Genomic DNA, 19,628 nt, shown 5'->3' with positions numbered 1-19,628 from the left:
CCTGCGGCCCTATGTCAAAATTAATTGCCCACCCCTGGTTCCTAAAGTGGGGGGCTTTGAGTTCTAGTCCTGCCTGAGGCACAAAGCCATCTGAGTAACCTAGAGAGAGTGACCAGAGTCACTCTCACAAATCCCTAGGAAGCAAGTAATGGTGAAGCACTTCTGAAAAATCTTACTCTGAAAACTGAAGTGACTTATCCTGGCACTCACTGGGAATCAACACTGATTTGATTAGTGTTGATTCTGCATAATATACTGTATAATATACTGCTCAAAAAAATAAAGGGAACACTCAAATAACACATCCTAGATCTGAATGAATGAAAGATTCTCATTGAATACTTTGTTCTCTACAAAGTTGAATGCGCACAACAGCATGTAAAATTGATTGTCAATCAGGGTTGCTTCCTAGGTGGACAATTTGATTTCACAGAAGTTTGATTTACTTGGAGTTATATTGTGTTGTTTAAGTGTTCCCTTTATTTTTTTTTGAGCAGTGTATATAGATATAACATACTATTGTTAAAGAAAAGGAACCTAGAAATTTGGCTTACGATAACCTAAAAGATGAAAGTAAAATTACAATGGTGTTTAAAACAGTGATCTTGTCAGTAACCAAAGTTACATGGAAAAAGTCTGGAAAATATACTCAGATGAAGCCAGCTTAGTGGTGAAGTCCAATTTTTTTTTTACTACAAGTCGGTGTGGCTTGGTGAGTGTGGCAGGGGAAGGATACTGAAAAATCTCCATTTCCATCCACTCTGGGACCAGCCAGAAGTGGTATTTGCCGGTTCTCCCAACTACTCAAAATTTCTACCGGTTCTCCAGATTCTACTAGATTTCATACATACATACATACATACATACATACATACATACATACATATGGATGAAATATATCTGAAGCTGAAGGGATCAGATCCTGTGGCCTAGAGGAAGCCCCAGGATCAAATCCCAGTAAGGGTATGGCTAGCTGATGAGACCAGAACAAGGCCAAAATAGCACTATCAGTCTCCCTTAATTTTAAAAATTCAGCAAAAACATGTGATACATACATACATGCATACATACATGCACTGCTCAGACAGGGAGGAACACAGTGGGGTAACAAAAGTGGAGCTCCACCCCAGAGCACCCAATTTGCACTGAAAAATGTTGGAAGAAAATGCATACGCCACACCCATAGTGTGGTAGTAAAAAATATACATACACACAGAAACAAACACATGTGCACACACATTGATCCATAGGTGGCACACAAAGCCATATCTGCTGGCATGTGAGCCGTTGCTCTAGTTCAGCTCCAGTACATATCAGCTGATTTTTGGCTGACATGGAGGTGCACAGAGGCTCTGGGAGGGCATTTTCAGCCTCCAAAGAGCCTCCGGGGGGGCCGGGGAGGACATTTTCACTCTCCCCAAGCTCCAAGAAAGCCTCTGGAGCCTGGGGAGGGAAAAAAATGAGTCTACTGGGCCCACCGGAAGTCAGGAAATGGAGGCACATGGTTGTATGTGTATTGAATATGGATGTGAGCATGTGCACACATACCATAGTGAGCATGTGCACTATTTTGGCACCAGAGGAAAAAAATGTTCACCATTACTGGTATAGAATATTTTTATACATTATATTCTTTCTGGGATAGTAGGTGGCACAGCATTAAATTAGAGCCTTTCTTAGCCTGGACACTGATAAAATTTAAATAACGCACAGGTCTGAGTGAATAACAACAACAATAGTAACAACAAATAGCAACAATAATGACAATAAATAAAATAACAATAGAGTTGGAAGGGACCTTGGAGGTTTTCTAGTCCAACCTTCTGAAAAAAGATCAACTACTTCAGAAAATATTTTTGAGTACTGTAGTTGAGAAAGTTCTAGTTGTTTTTCTGTGTCTAACACACTGTATGTATATGTATCTTTTAAACTTGTTTGTGCCCTAGGAAAAGAAGAGTTTCTCTGGAGTATCCACAGAAGTATCATTTCTCAACGAGATATCTCCTCCATTTAGTACCGAAATTATTTGCTATTGTCAAAGCTGTCAAGTCTAATTCAGAGTAGTTACTATGGAGCTCAGCTGAGCTACAGAAACTGGCAGCACAGTTTGGTAAAGAATAAATTTAAAGCACCAGGAATGGATAAGGAACTTCTTAAACATAGGAAATTTTGCTTTTGGGACATTATAGATTACATAGTTTGAGCAAGCACTTCTCTCACCAAAGGCTTGAAAAGCAATTCTATTATATTTAAAAATCTTTGTTTGCTAATTTTTGTGACTCTGAGATGATTCTGAGATGTATAGCAAATATTAAGACTTCTGTTTTTCATAATGATTAATTTTCTGCCCTTGTAATATATGGTAAGGGATCTCAAAATGCATTTTAGCCCAACTGAGGTCTGATACAGAAAAATGACATCACTGGTACACATACGCCCTTGAGCTAACATTGGAGGAAAGGTCACGGCTGTTCTATTGGTCAACCAAATAATTTATATAAACATCAAATAATAAAGATGTCAGAATGTCATCCTGGCTCTCTTGCCTTGTTGTAAAAACCTGTTTTAGTTAAATGCCCATGGAATAACATTAATTTTCCTGATGTACCAAACATTAATATTCACGATATAACATTAATTTTCCATAGAATGTTTAGTAGATCAGGAATAGTAGGAAAATATCTATCAGGAATTGACCAATTTGTTCCGTAGCCTAATTCTCAATATTGAATCAAAGGCAAATCTAAAGTTAATAAAAGCAGCATATAAAGCAGATCCTGCTTGAGCTGTATACTCCTCTACCAGATGTTATAGGATAACACCAGGATATACAGGAAATGATGAGCTCTAAAGTCAATCTGTTCCTCTGTGAGGATTTGTTGTTTTCAACCATCAATGTTTCATTTACATTTACTACAGTTTGCTGATGATTCTCAATAAATTGATAATTATATGATTAGTCTCCTTTCCCCTCTTTATAAATAGGGATCATAAGAGCTGTGCCCCCAACTTTTTGGAACCATTGTAGTCTAATCAATAAAACAGAAAAGGAAGATTAGTACCATACTAGAGTCTATCAATCTAAGTTACAGATATTTTTGGCTGTTAGGTAATCATTACCAGGCACCTTTCCTGGTTTAAGTTGATTACCGGTAACTAAATTTTTGATTGATTTAATTTAATTTCTCCTTATGTATTAAAGTTACTAAATTAAAGTGTCTCTCCAATTTCAGCTGGAATGGTAAAAGTGGGGCAACCTTGTGTCTATCCACTGAACATTATGAGAAGGAAACTCAAACCCAGAATTTTAGAAGAATTCTAAACAAAACAGAATATATCTTGTTCCTATATTTTTTCAAGCTTTGTGCCTATATATGCAAAATACGATAAATTTTGTTTAATAGAAGCAAACAAAAAGTAGCAAATGAGATTTGTAATAAATCAATTGTCAAAGAGACTAAAGTCACAGTATTTGCTATGATTCTGCTTTAAGAGCAGCACTAACAGTGATGGAAAATAATCTTACAAGAGAAAACCATATCTGAACACATTTCAGGTAATTGCCCAGTAGGTTTAAGTTGAGATTGCTCAATATGTGGCCCAAACTGCAAGAATAGCCCGCAGAGTCCTAAAACATGGCCCACAGCAACACTGTCCTTGTGATTGCTGGACAAGGACAAAGCATTTTCAAGGCAACTGTTGGGGATGGGGATTCAGTACTAACTGACTCAAAATCAAGCATTATATTTATTTCCACCTCTCTGTGAGAGCTCAAACAGCCACAACACTTGTCTCCGAATGTGAAGAAAACAAAATCAGATATGGCCATCCAAAATTTGAAAACCTGTCAAGGAACTCTTTGAAATAAATACATACTAGGTTAGGAAAAAAATAAGGATCTTTACAAGAACTATTTCTAAAGCATGTTTGCTAAAGATGATTTTCATTCTGCAGCTGTTCAGAGAAACAGCATGGCCAACAGGTATATGAATTAAGGCTATATGGAAGAATTTCAGCCTCGTGGAGATTTTGCAGGCCATCCATTCCTAACAGCAGGCTAATGTACTTCTATATCCATGAAGCAGCAGGATGAATGCCAGTTCTACCCGCATTAAAGAAAAAGGTTTCACTTCCACTTCAAGATAGCTAACTCAAAGCTGAATATGACACACTGTGAGCATCTGAAGAACATTTCCCACAACCTTGCTTTCCTTCAGATAAAAGCAATTGAGATGGGTCAGACATAATTCAGGTTTCCTTAGCTAGCAGGGCAGTTAGCACTCTAGTTATGCGACAGCAGAACTATTAATAGGAATACTTTAAGGCTAACATTGATAACAGAAATATCTTATTCTGTGGCATTTGTAACAATTGCTAACACTTGATACTTACGCTTCTTTAGGGAAAAAACACATTTTCTTTTAAAAATTGGGCAAATACAAAAAAATGATCAATGCAATCTACCTCTGTAAAGCAGGGGTCTTCAACCTCTGAGCCATGGCCAACTACCAGGTCACATCGTATTTGCAACTGGACTGCGTGAGTGGCGGGTTGGTGTGTGCACATGTATGCACGGTCCCACTTGCACATAGTGGCCGCCCAAAGCCCCACTTGTACAAGTGTCGTGGGTGATCGGGGCCCCACTTGTGAGCGCTTGAGGTTCCACTCACACGAGCGCTGGGGGTCCCACTCGTGTGAGCACTGCAGATGATCTTGGCCCCACTCAGGTGGGGCCAAGAGTGGGGCCAAGCACCTTTCCCCCCACTCTTTACCCCCTCCCCACAAACTCTAGACCACCAACCCAGAAGATTGGGCAACTCTGCTGTTAGGTACAGCAATCAATCTGTAGAAAATTCAAGGCAAAAATCATTCTGTAATGAAGAGTATGGTATTTTTCGGACTATATGACACACTGGAGTACAAGACGCACCAGGATTTCGAAGAGATAAAGAAGAAAAAAATGTTCTTGCCCTCACTGGCCCCCAGGAGCACACTGCAGGCCTCCAAAACCCTCTGTGCATCCTGTTTTTGTGAAAAATGGGCCTGTTTTTCACAAAACCAGGATGTGCAGAAGGTTTTGGAGGCCTGCAGAGTGCTCCTGGGGCTGGGAAGAGCAAAACACAATTTTTATTAAAGATTTACCTGTTTTTCACCCCTCAAACCCTCCACCCATCATCTTTTTGCCCTCCCCAGCCCCCAGAAATATTGTGCAGGCTTCCCAAAACCTCTGCAGAGCCCGTTTTTGTGAAAAATGGGCCTGTTTTTGGCAAAAATTGGATGAATGGAACAGTTTCGGGAGGCTAAAATACTCTAAAAAGTACAGTATTTCTCTTTACTGTTTCTGTTTAAGCTAAACAGAAATGCTATAATATGGAATTGATAACAATTCTTAGAGCTAACAGCTTTGAATAAAATATATAGTTTTCCTGGGGATCATTAACAATATTCTTATTCTTGAAGATAGTTCTAAACTGTTGGATCCATTTTCTTTCCTAAGCTTCTGATTCTAATAAAATTCTTATGTGCTTAATGCAAACAATGAGGGATGAGCTTTTCTTTCCTGTAAATAAAAGAAATACAAGACTTGTTTTAAACAAAAATAATAGTCCTTAGGTAAAAGACTAACTCTGAAAGTAGCAATGGAATTAAGCCTTTTAAAATTAGGATGTGTACTTTATGGTTCCAGAGACAACAAAGAAAACACTCAAATGTTATTGATTAACATATCTAAGTGATGGCAGAATGAATGATTTAATGGCACTTGATGAAACATATTGTGTTTCTGATGCAGTAGATTGTATTCAACTAAAATTAAATTTACTAATTTCAAGGCATTACAAGATTCTTTGGGGATTCTACTGCAAAGGACTAATAAGACTATTCCATTGGAAATTGTTAATATTGCCTAATCTTTGTTACTTCAACTGCATAAAAAGAATATCTGCTGCAGATCTTTCACTCTGATTGGCATCCTATGCAAAGATACAAATTATTCTTTCTGCAATCTCATATACTGGGAAGCAAATATTTAGTCTAAAAATGGTTTTGAAGTCACAACAGCTGACTTTGGTTAACATTATGCTGGATTAAATCTGGTTAATATTTAGAATATTATACCATAAGTGGTATAACTATACCACTTGGAAATCCATGGCTATAAAGTCATATTGGTGAAAACACATCCTAAAAGATAGCAGTAGCAAACAAGTTCATGTTCCTAGAGCATGTGTCCTCAAACTACGGCCCGCGGGCCGCATGTGGCCTGCCAAAGCTATTAATCTGGCCCACACAGGATGAGGCTGCCCCGCCACATCACCCCACCCACCCTTCAGCAGAGCCAGGACTTTATCTTTGTCATACCCAGTAATACTTTTAATATCTACATGAAACCGCTGGGTGAGATCATCCAAGGGCATGGGGTGAAGTTTCATCAATACACCGATGATACCCAGTTGTACATCTCCACCCCATGTCCAGGCAATGTGGCAGTGGAAGTGATGTGCCAGTGTCTGGAGGCTGTTGGGGTCTGGATGGGTGTCAACAGACTCAAACTCAACCCTGATAAGACGGAGTGGCTGTGGGTTTTGCCTCCCAAGGACAATTCTATCTGTCCGTCCATCACCGGGGGGGGGATTATTGACCCCCTAAGAGAGGGTCCGCAACCTGGGCGTCCTCCTCGATCCACAGCTCACATTAGAGAAACATCTTTCAGCTGTGGCGAGGGGGGCGTTTGCCCAGGTTCGCCTGGTGCACCAGTTGCGGCCCTACTTGGACCGGGAGTCACTGCTCACAGTTACTCATGCCCTCATCACCTCGAGGTTTGACTACTGTAACACTCTCTACATAGGGCTACTTTTGAAGTGTGTTCAGAAACTTCAGATCGTGCAGAATGCAGCTGCGAGAGCAATCATGGGCTTCCCAAGGCATTCCCATGTTACACCAACACGCCGCAGTCTGCATTGGTTGCCGATCAGTTTCTGGTCACAATTCAAAGGGTTATGACCTATAAAGCCCTTCATGGCACCAGACCAGAATACCTGTGAGATTGCCTTCTGCCGCACGAATCCCAGCGGCCGGTTAAGTCCCACCGAGTTGGTTTTCTTTGGGTCCCGTCGACTAAACAATGTCGGCTGGCAGGGCCCAGGAGAAGAGCCTTCTCTGTGGCGGCCCCGACCCTCTGGAAACAGCTCCCCCCAGAGATTAGGATTGCCCCCACCCTCCTTGCCTTTCGTAAACTTCTTAAAACCCACCTCTGCCATCAGGCATGGGGGAACTGAGACATCTCCCCTTGCCTATGTAGTTTTATGTATGGTATGTTTGTGTGTATGCTTTTAGACTTTTTAATGTTAAATTGTTATTTTAGACTTTTAATATTAGATTTGTTATTGTATATTGTTTTATCACTGCTGTGAGCCATCCCGAGTCTGCAGAGAGGGGCAACATACAAATCTAATAAATAATAACAAATAATAATACTTGCCCTTGAGAGCTGGAACTGAAAGGTAATTTTGGCCCAAAATGAGTGAAAACGGACTGTTTTTGGTTAAAAAAAAACACAAACCGATTTTGCCTGTTTTTGGACTGTAGAATGCTCCTGGAGGTGGGAGGGTGAAAAATGAGGCACATACACACTCCAGGAGGCAAAAATGGCTGATTTTTCACGTCCCTCTACCTCCAGAAGATAGATAGAGGGATAGAGAGAGACAGAGAGAGGGGGGGGAGAAAGAGAAAGAAAGAGAGGGACAGAAAGTGAAAAAGAGAGGGAGGGGGACAGGAAAATTGAAAGAGAGGGAGGGAGAGAGTCAAAGAAAGAGAGGGAGAGAGACAGAGAAAGATTTCTGAAGCTCCTTGGGTCTGAGAAGAATTGGTACAAAACTGAGTTTCCTAAACTGCATCACTAGACTCCTAAACAATTGAAAAAATTGTCTAGTAAGAAGAAAAGGCAACCAAAAGAACAATATGCAAACAAAAGAAAATAAGACACCGCCAGGAGCAGAACAAATTAAAATTTAATTTGTGTGCATTGTTCAATGGACTGTTAAATTGGCTACATGACCACCTAGCCACACCAACCCAGCCAATCTAACAGTCTGAGGGACTCTAAATTGACCATCTGTTTAAAAACTTTGAAGACCCCTGTCCTAGAATAGGTCCAAATTTTACATAGTCTCCAATCCCACCCTGCTACCTTTTCCCAGCATTTATTGACTGTGGCCATTTTGTCTTCCTTCACAAAAGATAAATGTAAGATATAGTAAGGGCTACAAAGTTTTACTCCCTATGCTTTGGAGGGGCACATAACATGGATTTTGTAAATTGCTAACATAAGTACTTTGTATTTTAATTTGATTTATTTTATCTCTTTTAAAATGATGTTCGGGTTTATTAGCTTGTCACGTTTCAGTGTTTAACAGACAAGAATTTCAGACAATAAAGTTAATTGGGTACTTTTTACCTGGCAATCTGAAACCTTGCACAGAGTGACAAACAATAAGGAAAACCAAGTCAGTGCTACTGTGGTTTAATCCTCCACCCCTTAAATGCTCTCTACCCTACCACTGTGGTTCCACCCCTGAGCCCCATCCCATATAATTCCCATCCCTCATGTGCTGCAACTTTGCCAGTGTCTTTACAGCTGCAGAGCTTTCTATCTGGCATGCCATGCTTCTTTCTGGCATGCTAGGCTCTCTGGGCCTGCGCATGTTCTGCCGCCCATCTGTTCTGCCACACATCAGCTGTGTACCTGTGGCCAAACTGGCCTTCTGCAGGTTCCATAGACGCAGGCTTTTCGGGGACGTGCCTGTCCTCCCCACAGCTCAGCAGGGGCTCCATGGCATGTGTGACTTTTGTGCAGCTCAGCTGTGTGGCTTGAGGGCTGCTGGCAGGCATTCGGGGGGCATGGTCTTTGGTATGTGTGGATGGGCATCCCAGCTGGTGGTTCTCCTTCCCTTCCTGAATGGTAGCCCTAGCGGGCTTGCAACCCAGGACCGACATGTGGCCGCCCACTATGGGGACAACACCTGGAAGGCAAAGGACATCATGAGATCTCTCCTTGGCGTCATCCCCTTGTCCATCTGGGTTTTATTGATGAAACCGTTTCACCAACCAGAATGCTCTTACAACCTTGCTTCTCACCCGTGAGGCTTCTGACAGGGGTTACCTCTTCCACTGCACCAAACACTGTAGTAGGCTCCTGTGCCTAACGGAGTCCAACATCTGCTCCATCTTGTAGTGAATATCCCCATTTATCTGCATTGGCTGCGGCGCCTGGGTTGAGGAGCCCCATATGATTGTTTTTACTGAGTGTGGGAGGCTCCTATGGAATACTGGGCGGGTTTTACCCAGGGATGGGCTCCTACAGGTACAGTCAGGTACACAGAATTTGTAGGAAATTTTTTGTCAGGTATGCAGAACTGGTAGAAAAATTCTGTTTTTTTTTTTTCTTTTTTCCCCTTCTGGGCTCTGGGTATGTTTTTCCTATCGCAGTAAATGAGGTTGAATGTGTATAATTTTAGAAGAGCTTTGTGTGTGTGTGTGTCTGTGTTGTGTGTATTGTGTGTGTATGCACGCGCACGGGCGCGTGCACATACACATTCACTTTATATAGTAGATAATGTATACTTTTGTGTGCATGTGTGTAATATGTAGGGAACACATATGGCATATATACATAGAATTAAATAGTATATTTTGGATGTTCAGTAATAGTAAGGGAAAATGTATCTCTTTGAGGCGATGAGAGGCCAGGCACTCTAACCCTAACCAAAACCCTTGACGTGAGTGACCTCAAGTTGGCTACCTTTAAGCCAGTCACATGACTTTTAAGCCATTTCCCAGTTACATGATTGTCAAGCCACCCCCATCTGGTCACATGACCAGCAAGCCAAACCCACAAAATAAGCCACACCCACAGTGTGGTAGTAAAACTTTTTTGCAGCCCTTCACTGGTTTTACCTAATAGTCAGGGGAGTTTGAGTTTCACCATGACTGGATTGAGGTATAGGGAATGGCCCTAGGAACTTTGGGGCTAGTTTTGAGCTTGACGTACTTTGTGGAGTGATACGCTTGTCTCCCAATGTGAAAAGGGGCTATGCTTCTTATACGCTTGCACTTGATAGGCTTCTGCCACTGTCTGTAAGGCCATCCTGACATTTTCCCACACTTGTTTAATGCTAGCAAGCCACTTGTTCAAGCTCACTTCAATGGGGGACCTCTCACAGGCACTCTGGTATTGGGACAAATTCAATTCCATTCACTATCCAGAAGTGGGTGATCCCATGCTGCTATGCACCGCATTGTTATAGGCCACCTCGGCAAATGGTAGTAACTTGGCCCAGTGAAGTCTGTTGATAGCAGCGGAGGTACTGTTCTACCATTGTATTGGTTCTCTCAACTGCTCCGTTGGGGGCAGGGTGAAAAGTGGAACTGAGGCCTTGGAAGGACCCCACCATTTTCAAGAATTGTTGCCAAAACGTGGCAGTAAACTAACCTCCTTCTCCCAATTGGAAACAATCTTTCTTGGTATTCCGTGCAGGTGATAAATGTGGGCAATGAACAGCTTTGCTAATTTTCAGGCTGACGGGAGGCTGGGACAGGCTATGAAATGGGCTTGCTTTGAAAAAAGTTTGATTACTGTCCAGTTCACAGTGTTGCCCTGGCTTTCTGGAAGTTCCACAATGAAGTCCATGACCAGTTCCTCCCATGGTTGGGTGGGGTTTGCCACAGGCTGTAGAAGGCTGGGAGGCTTCTCCAGCTGCTTCTTCATGGTGGCACAGACGGTGCAGCTCTGAATGTAGTCCTTCATGTCCCGTTTCATCCAAGGCCACCAAAATTGCCAGTTCATCAAGTGGAGAGTTTTCAGGAACCCAAAGTGTCCAGTGGAGCGGCATCATGTCACCATTGTTGTACAGCAGTGTGCTGGATGCCGGAAACATATACCGTATTTTGGATCCTTTCCAAACCAGGCCATTTCACTGTGGGAATAGCTGCCGGTTTGCTTAGAATCAGGGGTCGGTGAGCAGGACTATTTGTATGGACCGGGTTATATTGGCCACCCGTTTCCCACATCAGGATCATGCCCGGATCTGAGAGGCCGGGACCCCTTGTAAACTGAAGGGCATTACCCTGAATTGGTAGATATCCAATGGACAATTGAATGCTGTCTTCCATTCATCCCCTTCTTTGAACCAAACCCAATAGTAAGTCTCCCTTAGGTACAGCTTGATGAAGATATGTCCTTCAACCAAGCAGGCCAGCATGTCCTTCATAAGGGGTAGAGGGTACATGTGCTCCACACACAAGCCGTTAATTCCCCAGAAGTCTATGCACAAGTGCAGGCCCCCATCCTTCTTTTCCCTGAAAATGACTGGGGCTGTGATACGGGATCTAGGCAGTTGTAGGAATCCCCTTTCTAGGTTCTTTTCTATATATCATCTTAATTCCTCCAATTCCTTTGGGAGAGGTCATAGAATACATTTTTGATGCAAACAGGCTCCACCTATTTGTACCTCTCAGGTGACCCTGCTGACCCAGATAAATCTTCAGGTGGCCTTAAAGACTCACTAAAAGAATGCAAATGATCAGCTGTTTGCAAGGAATATAAATCCTTCCCCACAATCCAATCAGAAATGAATAAATTTCTTGGATGAGAAATGAAATGTGCTCAAAGAAAAAACAGAAAGTCCAGTTGCCTCTTGAAAAAGCACTTGGAGGGAAAAGGCCACCTGGAGGGAAAATCTGGACTTAAAATGACAGAACTCTACATCTTCTCAGTCCATAAAATCATGCAATCCCAGAAAAATAGCCTAAATAATCTCATCCAATGTTGCCCATGTGGAATGTGAACTAATATGACCAATTGTATCCAGCAAAATAACTTGCAAACATTTTAGAGTAGTTTAAAGAGCAATTGTACTCATTGAGCAAGTGGGCTATTTCAATACTATTGAACTGCATCCTGCAGATCAATAAGAGTGAAGAGGTACTGATACTTCAACAAAACTCATAGAACTGTCCAACTATTTGGTAATGATGAAACACATACTGACAAGGAAATAGACATTGCCACAATAAGAGACTAACAATATCCTCCATATTCAGATGATAAGTTATCTGTTCTGAATCAGATCAGACTAGATCCAATATGTGGTCACCTCTATGCATACAGCTTGTTTTCAATTGGGACATGTTCAACCTAGTCATGGAATCCATGAATTACAGAGCTAACCCCGATTACTATCGCCAGGACACAAAAACTGAAATTCTCCAGGGTTTCCAGGTACTTTTGTATCCACATTCTGAACGACAAAGGCTCTGATCACAAACAAAGCATTATGCAGGATTACCACCACTCTGCCTCCCCAGAGCTGTGACTGCTAAAACATCAAAAACCATTGTGTACAAATTTTAGACAGGACTTTATTTTTATTTATACCATTTAAATAAATATTTCTCTCCCCATATGAAGTTATTGTTTACACATGTCAGGTCAGCTCATTCCTCCCAAACCAAATAGTCAAAGAACAAGATCTTATTACACACACTGTATCGTAGTATTTGATAACAATAGCCTATTTGTGAAAAATGGTCTATTTGATTTATTATTTTGGATAATCTTCAATGGAGCCTGTGAAGGGTCAGTGAATAACAATGGACACAAATAATCAATCTGATGAAGAGAAATAAAATGTGTGTTTACAGTTTGCTGCCCGTGTTTTCATTTGGATGAAAAGACATTTTAAACAAAACATCATTTATATACCAAGATCATAAGCTATGATTTGCCTACTTCCTGTATAATCTTATGAGCTGTGGTGGCACAGTGGTTAAAATGCAGTACAGTCTAACACTGTCCACAGCCTGGTATTTGATCTTGATGGGGCTCAAGATGGACTCAGCCTTACATCCTTCTGAGGTTGATAAATTGGGGACCCAGATTGTTGAAGGCAATATGTTGACTCTGTAAACTACTTAGACCAGACCTGGGCAAGGGGCAGGCCGTGGGCCGCATCTGGCCCTCCCACTGTCTGTGACCGGTCCACAGAGATCGGGGTCTGCTCCAGTGCGAGGATGAAAGAGCTCACTGTGTCTGCCGGGATTCCTCGGGTTCCTGCTTTCCTGATGAATCATGAGGAAAGCAGGAACCGGAGGCATCCCGGCAGATGCGGTGAGCTCTTTCATCCTCGCATTGGAGCGGACCCCGACCTCCTACTGAGAGCGTCCGAGCACAGAAACCATGCAAACACTCCAGCGCATTGACTGTGGTGCACCATGTTGCCATAAAGCAAACAATTAGGGGTCTGTAGAGTGGGTCTGGGTGTTTAGGTCAGGCCAGGGTCTGGGTTTCTACAGTATTGGGTAGAACTGAGTTAATTATATTAGTCCAGCCCTCTAAAACCATCCCAATTTCTCATGTGGCCCATGGCAAAATTAATTGTCCACCCCTGGCTTAGATAGTGCTGTAAAGACTATGGGGTGGTATATAAGCCCTAGTGCTATTTATATTTTTCAGATGTACAATATGTGAACATGTGGAACAAGACAGCTGTTTTTCAAGAAACTTCAAGAAGCAATACATGCTAAGCCTGTGTTAACATAACGTTAAAAGTGATTTATTTGGCTATATATCATATTATATAATAATTCTAGTCTATTTTTGGTGAGTCTGGAGCATTAATAATTACATGTAAAAGTTTAAGCATTAACAAATGATATTTTCCAATGAATTCTTAGACAAACAGAAACTAAATCAACTTTGCATTTTTCCAACATTAACATTTTGAACAAATTCATTAATTGCTGTATGGTTTATTTAGTAAATAGTGGTTAAACAAAGTGAAATTGTAATTTACATATCATAACTGAAACAACATTCCATAACTTTTAATCTTAGCCATGATATTATAGGTCATAAGCTGCCACAAAACAATGTAGGCTACAGAAAAGTTTGATATGAATTATTTTCTTAGGGAAAATTATTTTCTTAGAGGTTTCTTTTAAAAAGCAAGTCATTCATACATTTAAAAAAAGCAAGATGTAAATATTTCTGGAGTTGAAACAGTACGATTCTTAACAGTTGTAGCAGTAACTGCCAATGAAAACATATATTACACAGGTAAAAACATAGCTTCCCTTAAGTCACTATTTCTACAGTTAAACTTTAATGAAACATTTTGTAAACTCTTGAGCAGTACAGTTCATAATTATCAAACTATTGCATTCCAGTCAGGTGAATTAAAAGCTACAATCTCAATTTTAGCATGTAAGACATGTGACCTGCCTCTGACCCTTATCACAGGCCACTTTCCTTCCACTAACTCAAACAAAAGGTATTCTCTTCAGAGGACCACTCCTATAGCCAACATACCAATAGCGACTGCAAAATTCACTCAAATTGCAACATCAAATGGATTAATGTATCACTGAAAATGCTTTAAGTATCTGATTCTTCAGTTTGAAGGGATGAGGAAAAAACAGTTTAACGGCAGTGGGGGGAAACCCCCAATCTACCATCCTCCACAAAATACATTTACTAAAAGCTCAAGTCCCTCTTTTCCCAAAAGCCCACAGCAGTGGGGAGATACTTCTCCACAAATATTTGCATTCTGTTCTAGTGGTTATGTCCTATGAAAACAAAAGCAAAGAAAAATTCAAAGTGTAATCAAATTCCAATCTAGCTATTTTATTTACCTACCATATGTGTAATCCATATTATTACTTCTTGCTCATCTTATAAGCCTTAAAAATGTGGTGTAAGATCTCTAAAACATTTGATTTTACTTTTAATGTTTTATATTTAGGGTTAATCTAATATTCTGGAAAAAGATCTCCCAGCTGTCCTTTCTAATCTGTAATCCCTAAGTATGTAATTATTTTTTGTAAACTTTTGAATATTTATTCGAATCAATTCCATTAAAATATTTTAACAACTCACATTCTTATACTGGTGTTTTCTTTAAATAATAAAATTGCTGTTATTCACTATAGAAGGAGTTATGTTAATTCTTTCATCTATTCATTCAAATGATTCCCTGTATTTTTATTCTGATGAGTATATAAAGTAGTTAAAAATAATATATTTTGCCTGCCAGTTAGGTCCTAGGGAGCAATGTTCCGTAGCTGAGTTTCTTAGCTGAGGGGGTCAGTATTGGCCCAAGACACTTTTGTAGTAATGTGGCTAGCGTGGCTACACACTGAGGTGCATGGAATACTGTTACCTTCCCATCAAAGTGGTATCTATTTATCTACTTGCATTTTCATTTCATTTCCATTTATTCTTTCGATCTGCTAGGTTGGCAGGAGCTGAGCCAAGCAACGGGAGCTTATTATTATTATTATTAATAATAATAATAATTAGACTTGTATGCCACCCCTCTCCGAAGACCTGGGGCAGCTCACAACAGGGTGGCTCATCCCGTCACAGGGAACTTGGATCTCGAACCTGGGCTATAACAAGCTCAGACTCTTTAACACTTGAATCATCATATCGTCTAAAAATAATATATTTATTTATTTATTTATTTATTCTATTTCTATGCCGCCCTTCTCCTTAGACTCAGGGCGGCTTACAATATGTTAGTAAAACCACTTTTTAACAGAGCCCGCATATTGCTGCCAAAATCCGGGTCCTCATTTTACCCACCTCGGAAGAATGGAAGGCTGAGTCAACCTTGAGCCAGTGATGAGATTTCAACCGCTGACCTACAGATCTACAATCAGCTTCGGTGGCCTGCAGTACCTCACTTGACCTGCTGCGCTACCCTGGCTCTAAATTAAATTTTAATTTAATTAAAATTAAAAACATCAATTAACTAAATGCTTCTATGGGTCTTTACCAAATGACTTTGTCATTTATTTTTTTATTACATTTAGATCTCATTTTTTGTAACAGGAGTTCAAGATGCATACAAACCACTTCCGTACTCTAATTTAACTCTAACAGTCAATCTGATAGTTGAGCTAAATGAAAGTAATTGGGGCGATGTAACACAGTAAGCTTCCATAGCTGACATTAGACTAGGTCCTGGATTCCCTACCAGTGTAACACTTTAATCTTTTAGATCTCTCATGAAATCTATTGGAACTTATCCAAGAATAACACTGTATTGCACCACTATAGGACCTCTCACATTTATAGTAAATATGCAAATGAGGATGAGGAAAGTTATCTCAGTAGTCATATTAACGCAAGTGGAACCTTCAGTGGATTGCTAGTTCATTGAAGGCTACTGCTCGGGTTTCTGACCACTTTGGTCCTCTTCTACACTCCTCCCTCCTGCCCTACAATTTAATGACTTGATTTAGATTTATGCAGGATTTGCCTTACAGCAGTAACTGTTACTACAGCAAGTGCTGTCATGAGCTGTCATGACCATGTGACACCATGCTTTACAACTGTGTAATTTAGCAATGGAGTTGTTGGTCCCAGTTATCATAATAAAGTGAGGACTACCTATACTGATTTTGGATATAGTTGACCAGTTATATAGTTTTGGATATAGTTGACCAATAACTACAGTATATTGGATTTTGGTTATAGTTGACCAATAACCCCTTTTCCACCTAAAAATGTTTTAAATTATTATTTATTACTGTTCTGAAAAGTTTTGAGATTTGCATCAGATTGCTCTTACAACTTTTTTGTGTGTTTGGTGCCACTTTGACCAGCTTTACAATGACACTAAAAGCATAAAGAACATGAACATAGGAATTCAATATAATTGTAATACAATTTTGTATAAATATATTTCTTAGAAGATTCTTCAACATCTCCTAGTTTTGTCTTTGAGAAAAAGAGCAGATTTGCAGGATTAATTAGAATGTTTTGTCAAAACCAAAACAGAAAATAATGTTTTAATTGGTAACATGAAAATTTAAGGTTAATAGACAATTCTAAGTAATTCTGAAATCCAGTTGATAGGATATAACAGTACTAACAAAATGAAGTAGGAGGAAAAGCAGCAGTAGTAGAAGCTATAATGTTTTTCCTAAGAAAATAAACCAAGTGAATTGCTGTGGGGAGTTTCAACTGTCTCATAAGAAATCTTCTGTTTTCAAGTCCTTGTTAAGAGTCTAACAGCAGAGTCTAATCTGGATAAGCCTTCTTATATAATCAATACAGCACTTACAGAAAACACTTACGGTTTATGTGGTCGATATAGTAGACACCAATCTGACGATCGTATGCAGCTTCCCATCCCCATGGTAGCTCATCTCCGACACAGTCTGCAAAGGATAATGGCTTTGTTAACCTAAAAACAAAATAACAAAATAATTGAATTAAGATTATGGAATTTTTTCCTCAATACAGACATAAAGAAAATTAAGCAATTTAATTCAGAACTGCCTCTTCAGGCACTACCCTGTTCAATATCTCCACTTTAAAGAATAAGTGAGAAAAGGTTGATTAAGAAACATTGACAAAGGCTAAATGCTTTTTTAAAAAATAGATCAGTATGCAGAAAGGATATCCTATGCTCTTTCCTGCATATTATTTTTAGATGACCATGACTGTTTTATTTTTTTATATATTTTTTCTTAATAATTCCCAACACTGAATTCTTTTTCATTATAGTTCTCTTGGGCTGTGCTATAACTCTAAAAATACTGAAACCAATGCACAACTGGAAAATTTAGACTGTTTTTCAATTCCTTCAAGGTGGAGCCATTGTCTCTAACTCACCTTGTCTCTGATTTAAAATTCTTCATGGTCTTTTATAAATAAATTGGCTTTGATATATAAATAGGAGCTTAGTATTTCGGGGAAAAGAAGGCATCACATGCCATCATGGCTGAGATTTTTTTTTAAATGCTACCTTTTGACCTTTAATGGAAAATAGAGAACAAAAGTGGATTCAATGAGTGGTAAGTTCGTCCCTATAATCATACAATATACAGCTATCTATTGTTTTCCCTAATCACAGCATCTTGGTAAATGTATAGGGAGAACAAATGCAAGATGGTAGTCAGGGCCGCCATCAGGAATTTTGGGGCCCCATACAGCCTAAGTGTCTGCCCCCCCCCCCCCGCCGCCATTTTAAAACTACTTTTTTTAAGTTTTTAAGAAGATGTTAGATAATCATCTGAAAATAGCTGTAAATAAAACCTGATGTTCCCAGAATTAACTTTATTCATAAGATTATGATAGCAACAACTTGACCTTAGTTTTACTGAAACTATCGAATAATCATATAATAACCGTTGATGTTACAGGCCGTATAACTATATAAAGAAGGAACTGTGAGGATAACAGTTCAAAAGGGACGGGGGTGGTGTTTGTTATGTTGTGTTGTTTTGTTGCTTGTCTTATAAAATGCAAATACAAAATTTAAACAAACAAATAAGTATATTGTAAAATGATAGATTATCTTATTTTTCTAATGTTTACATAATAACTACTTTTTTAATGTTTACATAATAACTACTTTTTTTAAAAAAATCATCTGTCTGAAGTAGTGTAGGATTCCTGTCTAAGCAGGGGGTTAGACTAGAAGACCTCCAAGGTGCCTTCCCACTGTTATTCTATTCTAATTATCCAGGGGGTTGTGTAGTTATCAGTGGTATTAAAATAGGAGCTGTTAAAAAAACCCCAAATACAATTTCATATTGCTTCACATCTCAATATCCTTTTCAATCTAGTTTTTACGCCCATCGGTGAACGCAGGTCTGAACGAGCCCGTGGTATCCAAGTTAATTTCAAAGTACACTGCTCAAAAAAAAGTGAAGGGAACACTTAAACAACACAATATAAACTCCAAGTTGTCAATCAGCGTTGCTTCCTAAGTGGACAGTTTGATTTCACAGAAGTTTGATTTACTTGGAGTTATATTGTGTTGTTTAAGTGTTTCCTTTATTTTTTTGAGCAGTGTAGATAGAGCAGGAGGTCTCCAATCTTGGCGACTTTAAGACTTGCGGACTTCAACTCCTAGAGTTCCTCAGCCAGCGAAGCTGCCTGGGGAACTCTGGGAGTTGAAGTCCGCAAGTCTTAAAGTCGCCAAGGTTGGAGACCCTCTGATAATACAGGGATTCTATCGTTGTATAAGTCAGTGTTTCCCAACCTTTTTTGAGCCGCGGCACATTATTCATATTTTCAAAATCCTGGGGAACATTAAAAGGGGGGCGGGGGGGGGGGCGGGCCAAAGAAAAGTTTGGACAAAAAACCCCTCTCTCTTCCTCCCTTTCGCTCTATTTCTCCCTCTTTCTCTCTTTTCCTTCCTTCCCTTCTTTCTCTCTCTCCATCCCTCTTTCTTTCTTTCTTCCTCTCTTTTTTGCTCTCTTTCTCTCTCCCTCCTTCCCTTCCTCTTTCTTTCTCTCTCCCTTGCTCTCTCTCTCTCTCTCTGTCTCCCTTGCTATCTCTTTCTTGCTTTTCTCTCTCTCTCTTTCACTGTCTTGCTATATGTCTCTTTCTTTCTCTTTGCCTCTCTTGCTATCTCTCTTTCTCTCTCTCTCTGCCTCTCTTGCTAAGTCTCTCTTTTTCTCTTGCTATGTCTCTCTTTCTTTTTCTCTCTCTCTGCCTCTCTTGCTATGTCTCTCTTTCTCTCTCTCTTTCTCTATCTCTCTTTCTCTGCCTCTCTTGCTGTCTTTCTTTCTTGCTCTGCCTCTCTCTCTCTGTCTCTCTTGCTAAGTCTCTC

The 19,628-nt window shown here is 39.9% G+C and overlaps 1 protein-coding gene across 1 annotated transcript in view; it reads right to left on the bottom strand.

The window, feature by feature from the left end:
* Positions 1 to 19,628, bottom strand: part of LOC139155889 (protein WWC2-like) — a 190,571-nt gene that overhangs the window by 107,797 nt on the left and 63,146 nt on the right. Inside the window, exon 2 of the mRNA XM_070731238.1 lies at positions 17,140 to 17,249. Within this exon, the coding sequence (XP_070587339.1) occupies positions 17,140 to 17,249 (110 nt within the window). The remainder of the gene's footprint in view (positions 1 to 17,139; positions 17,250 to 19,628) is intronic.

The sequence above is a fragment of the Erythrolamprus reginae genome, unplaced genomic scaffold, assembly GCF_031021105.1.
Source record: "Erythrolamprus reginae isolate rEryReg1 unplaced genomic scaffold, rEryReg1.hap1 H_9, whole genome shotgun sequence".
In the NCBI taxonomy this organism is placed as follows: domain Eukaryota; kingdom Metazoa; phylum Chordata; class Lepidosauria; order Squamata; family Dipsadidae; genus Erythrolamprus; species Erythrolamprus reginae.
Note: the sequence above shows the minus strand (reverse complement) of the source record. Positions and strands in the feature narration are given on the sequence as shown.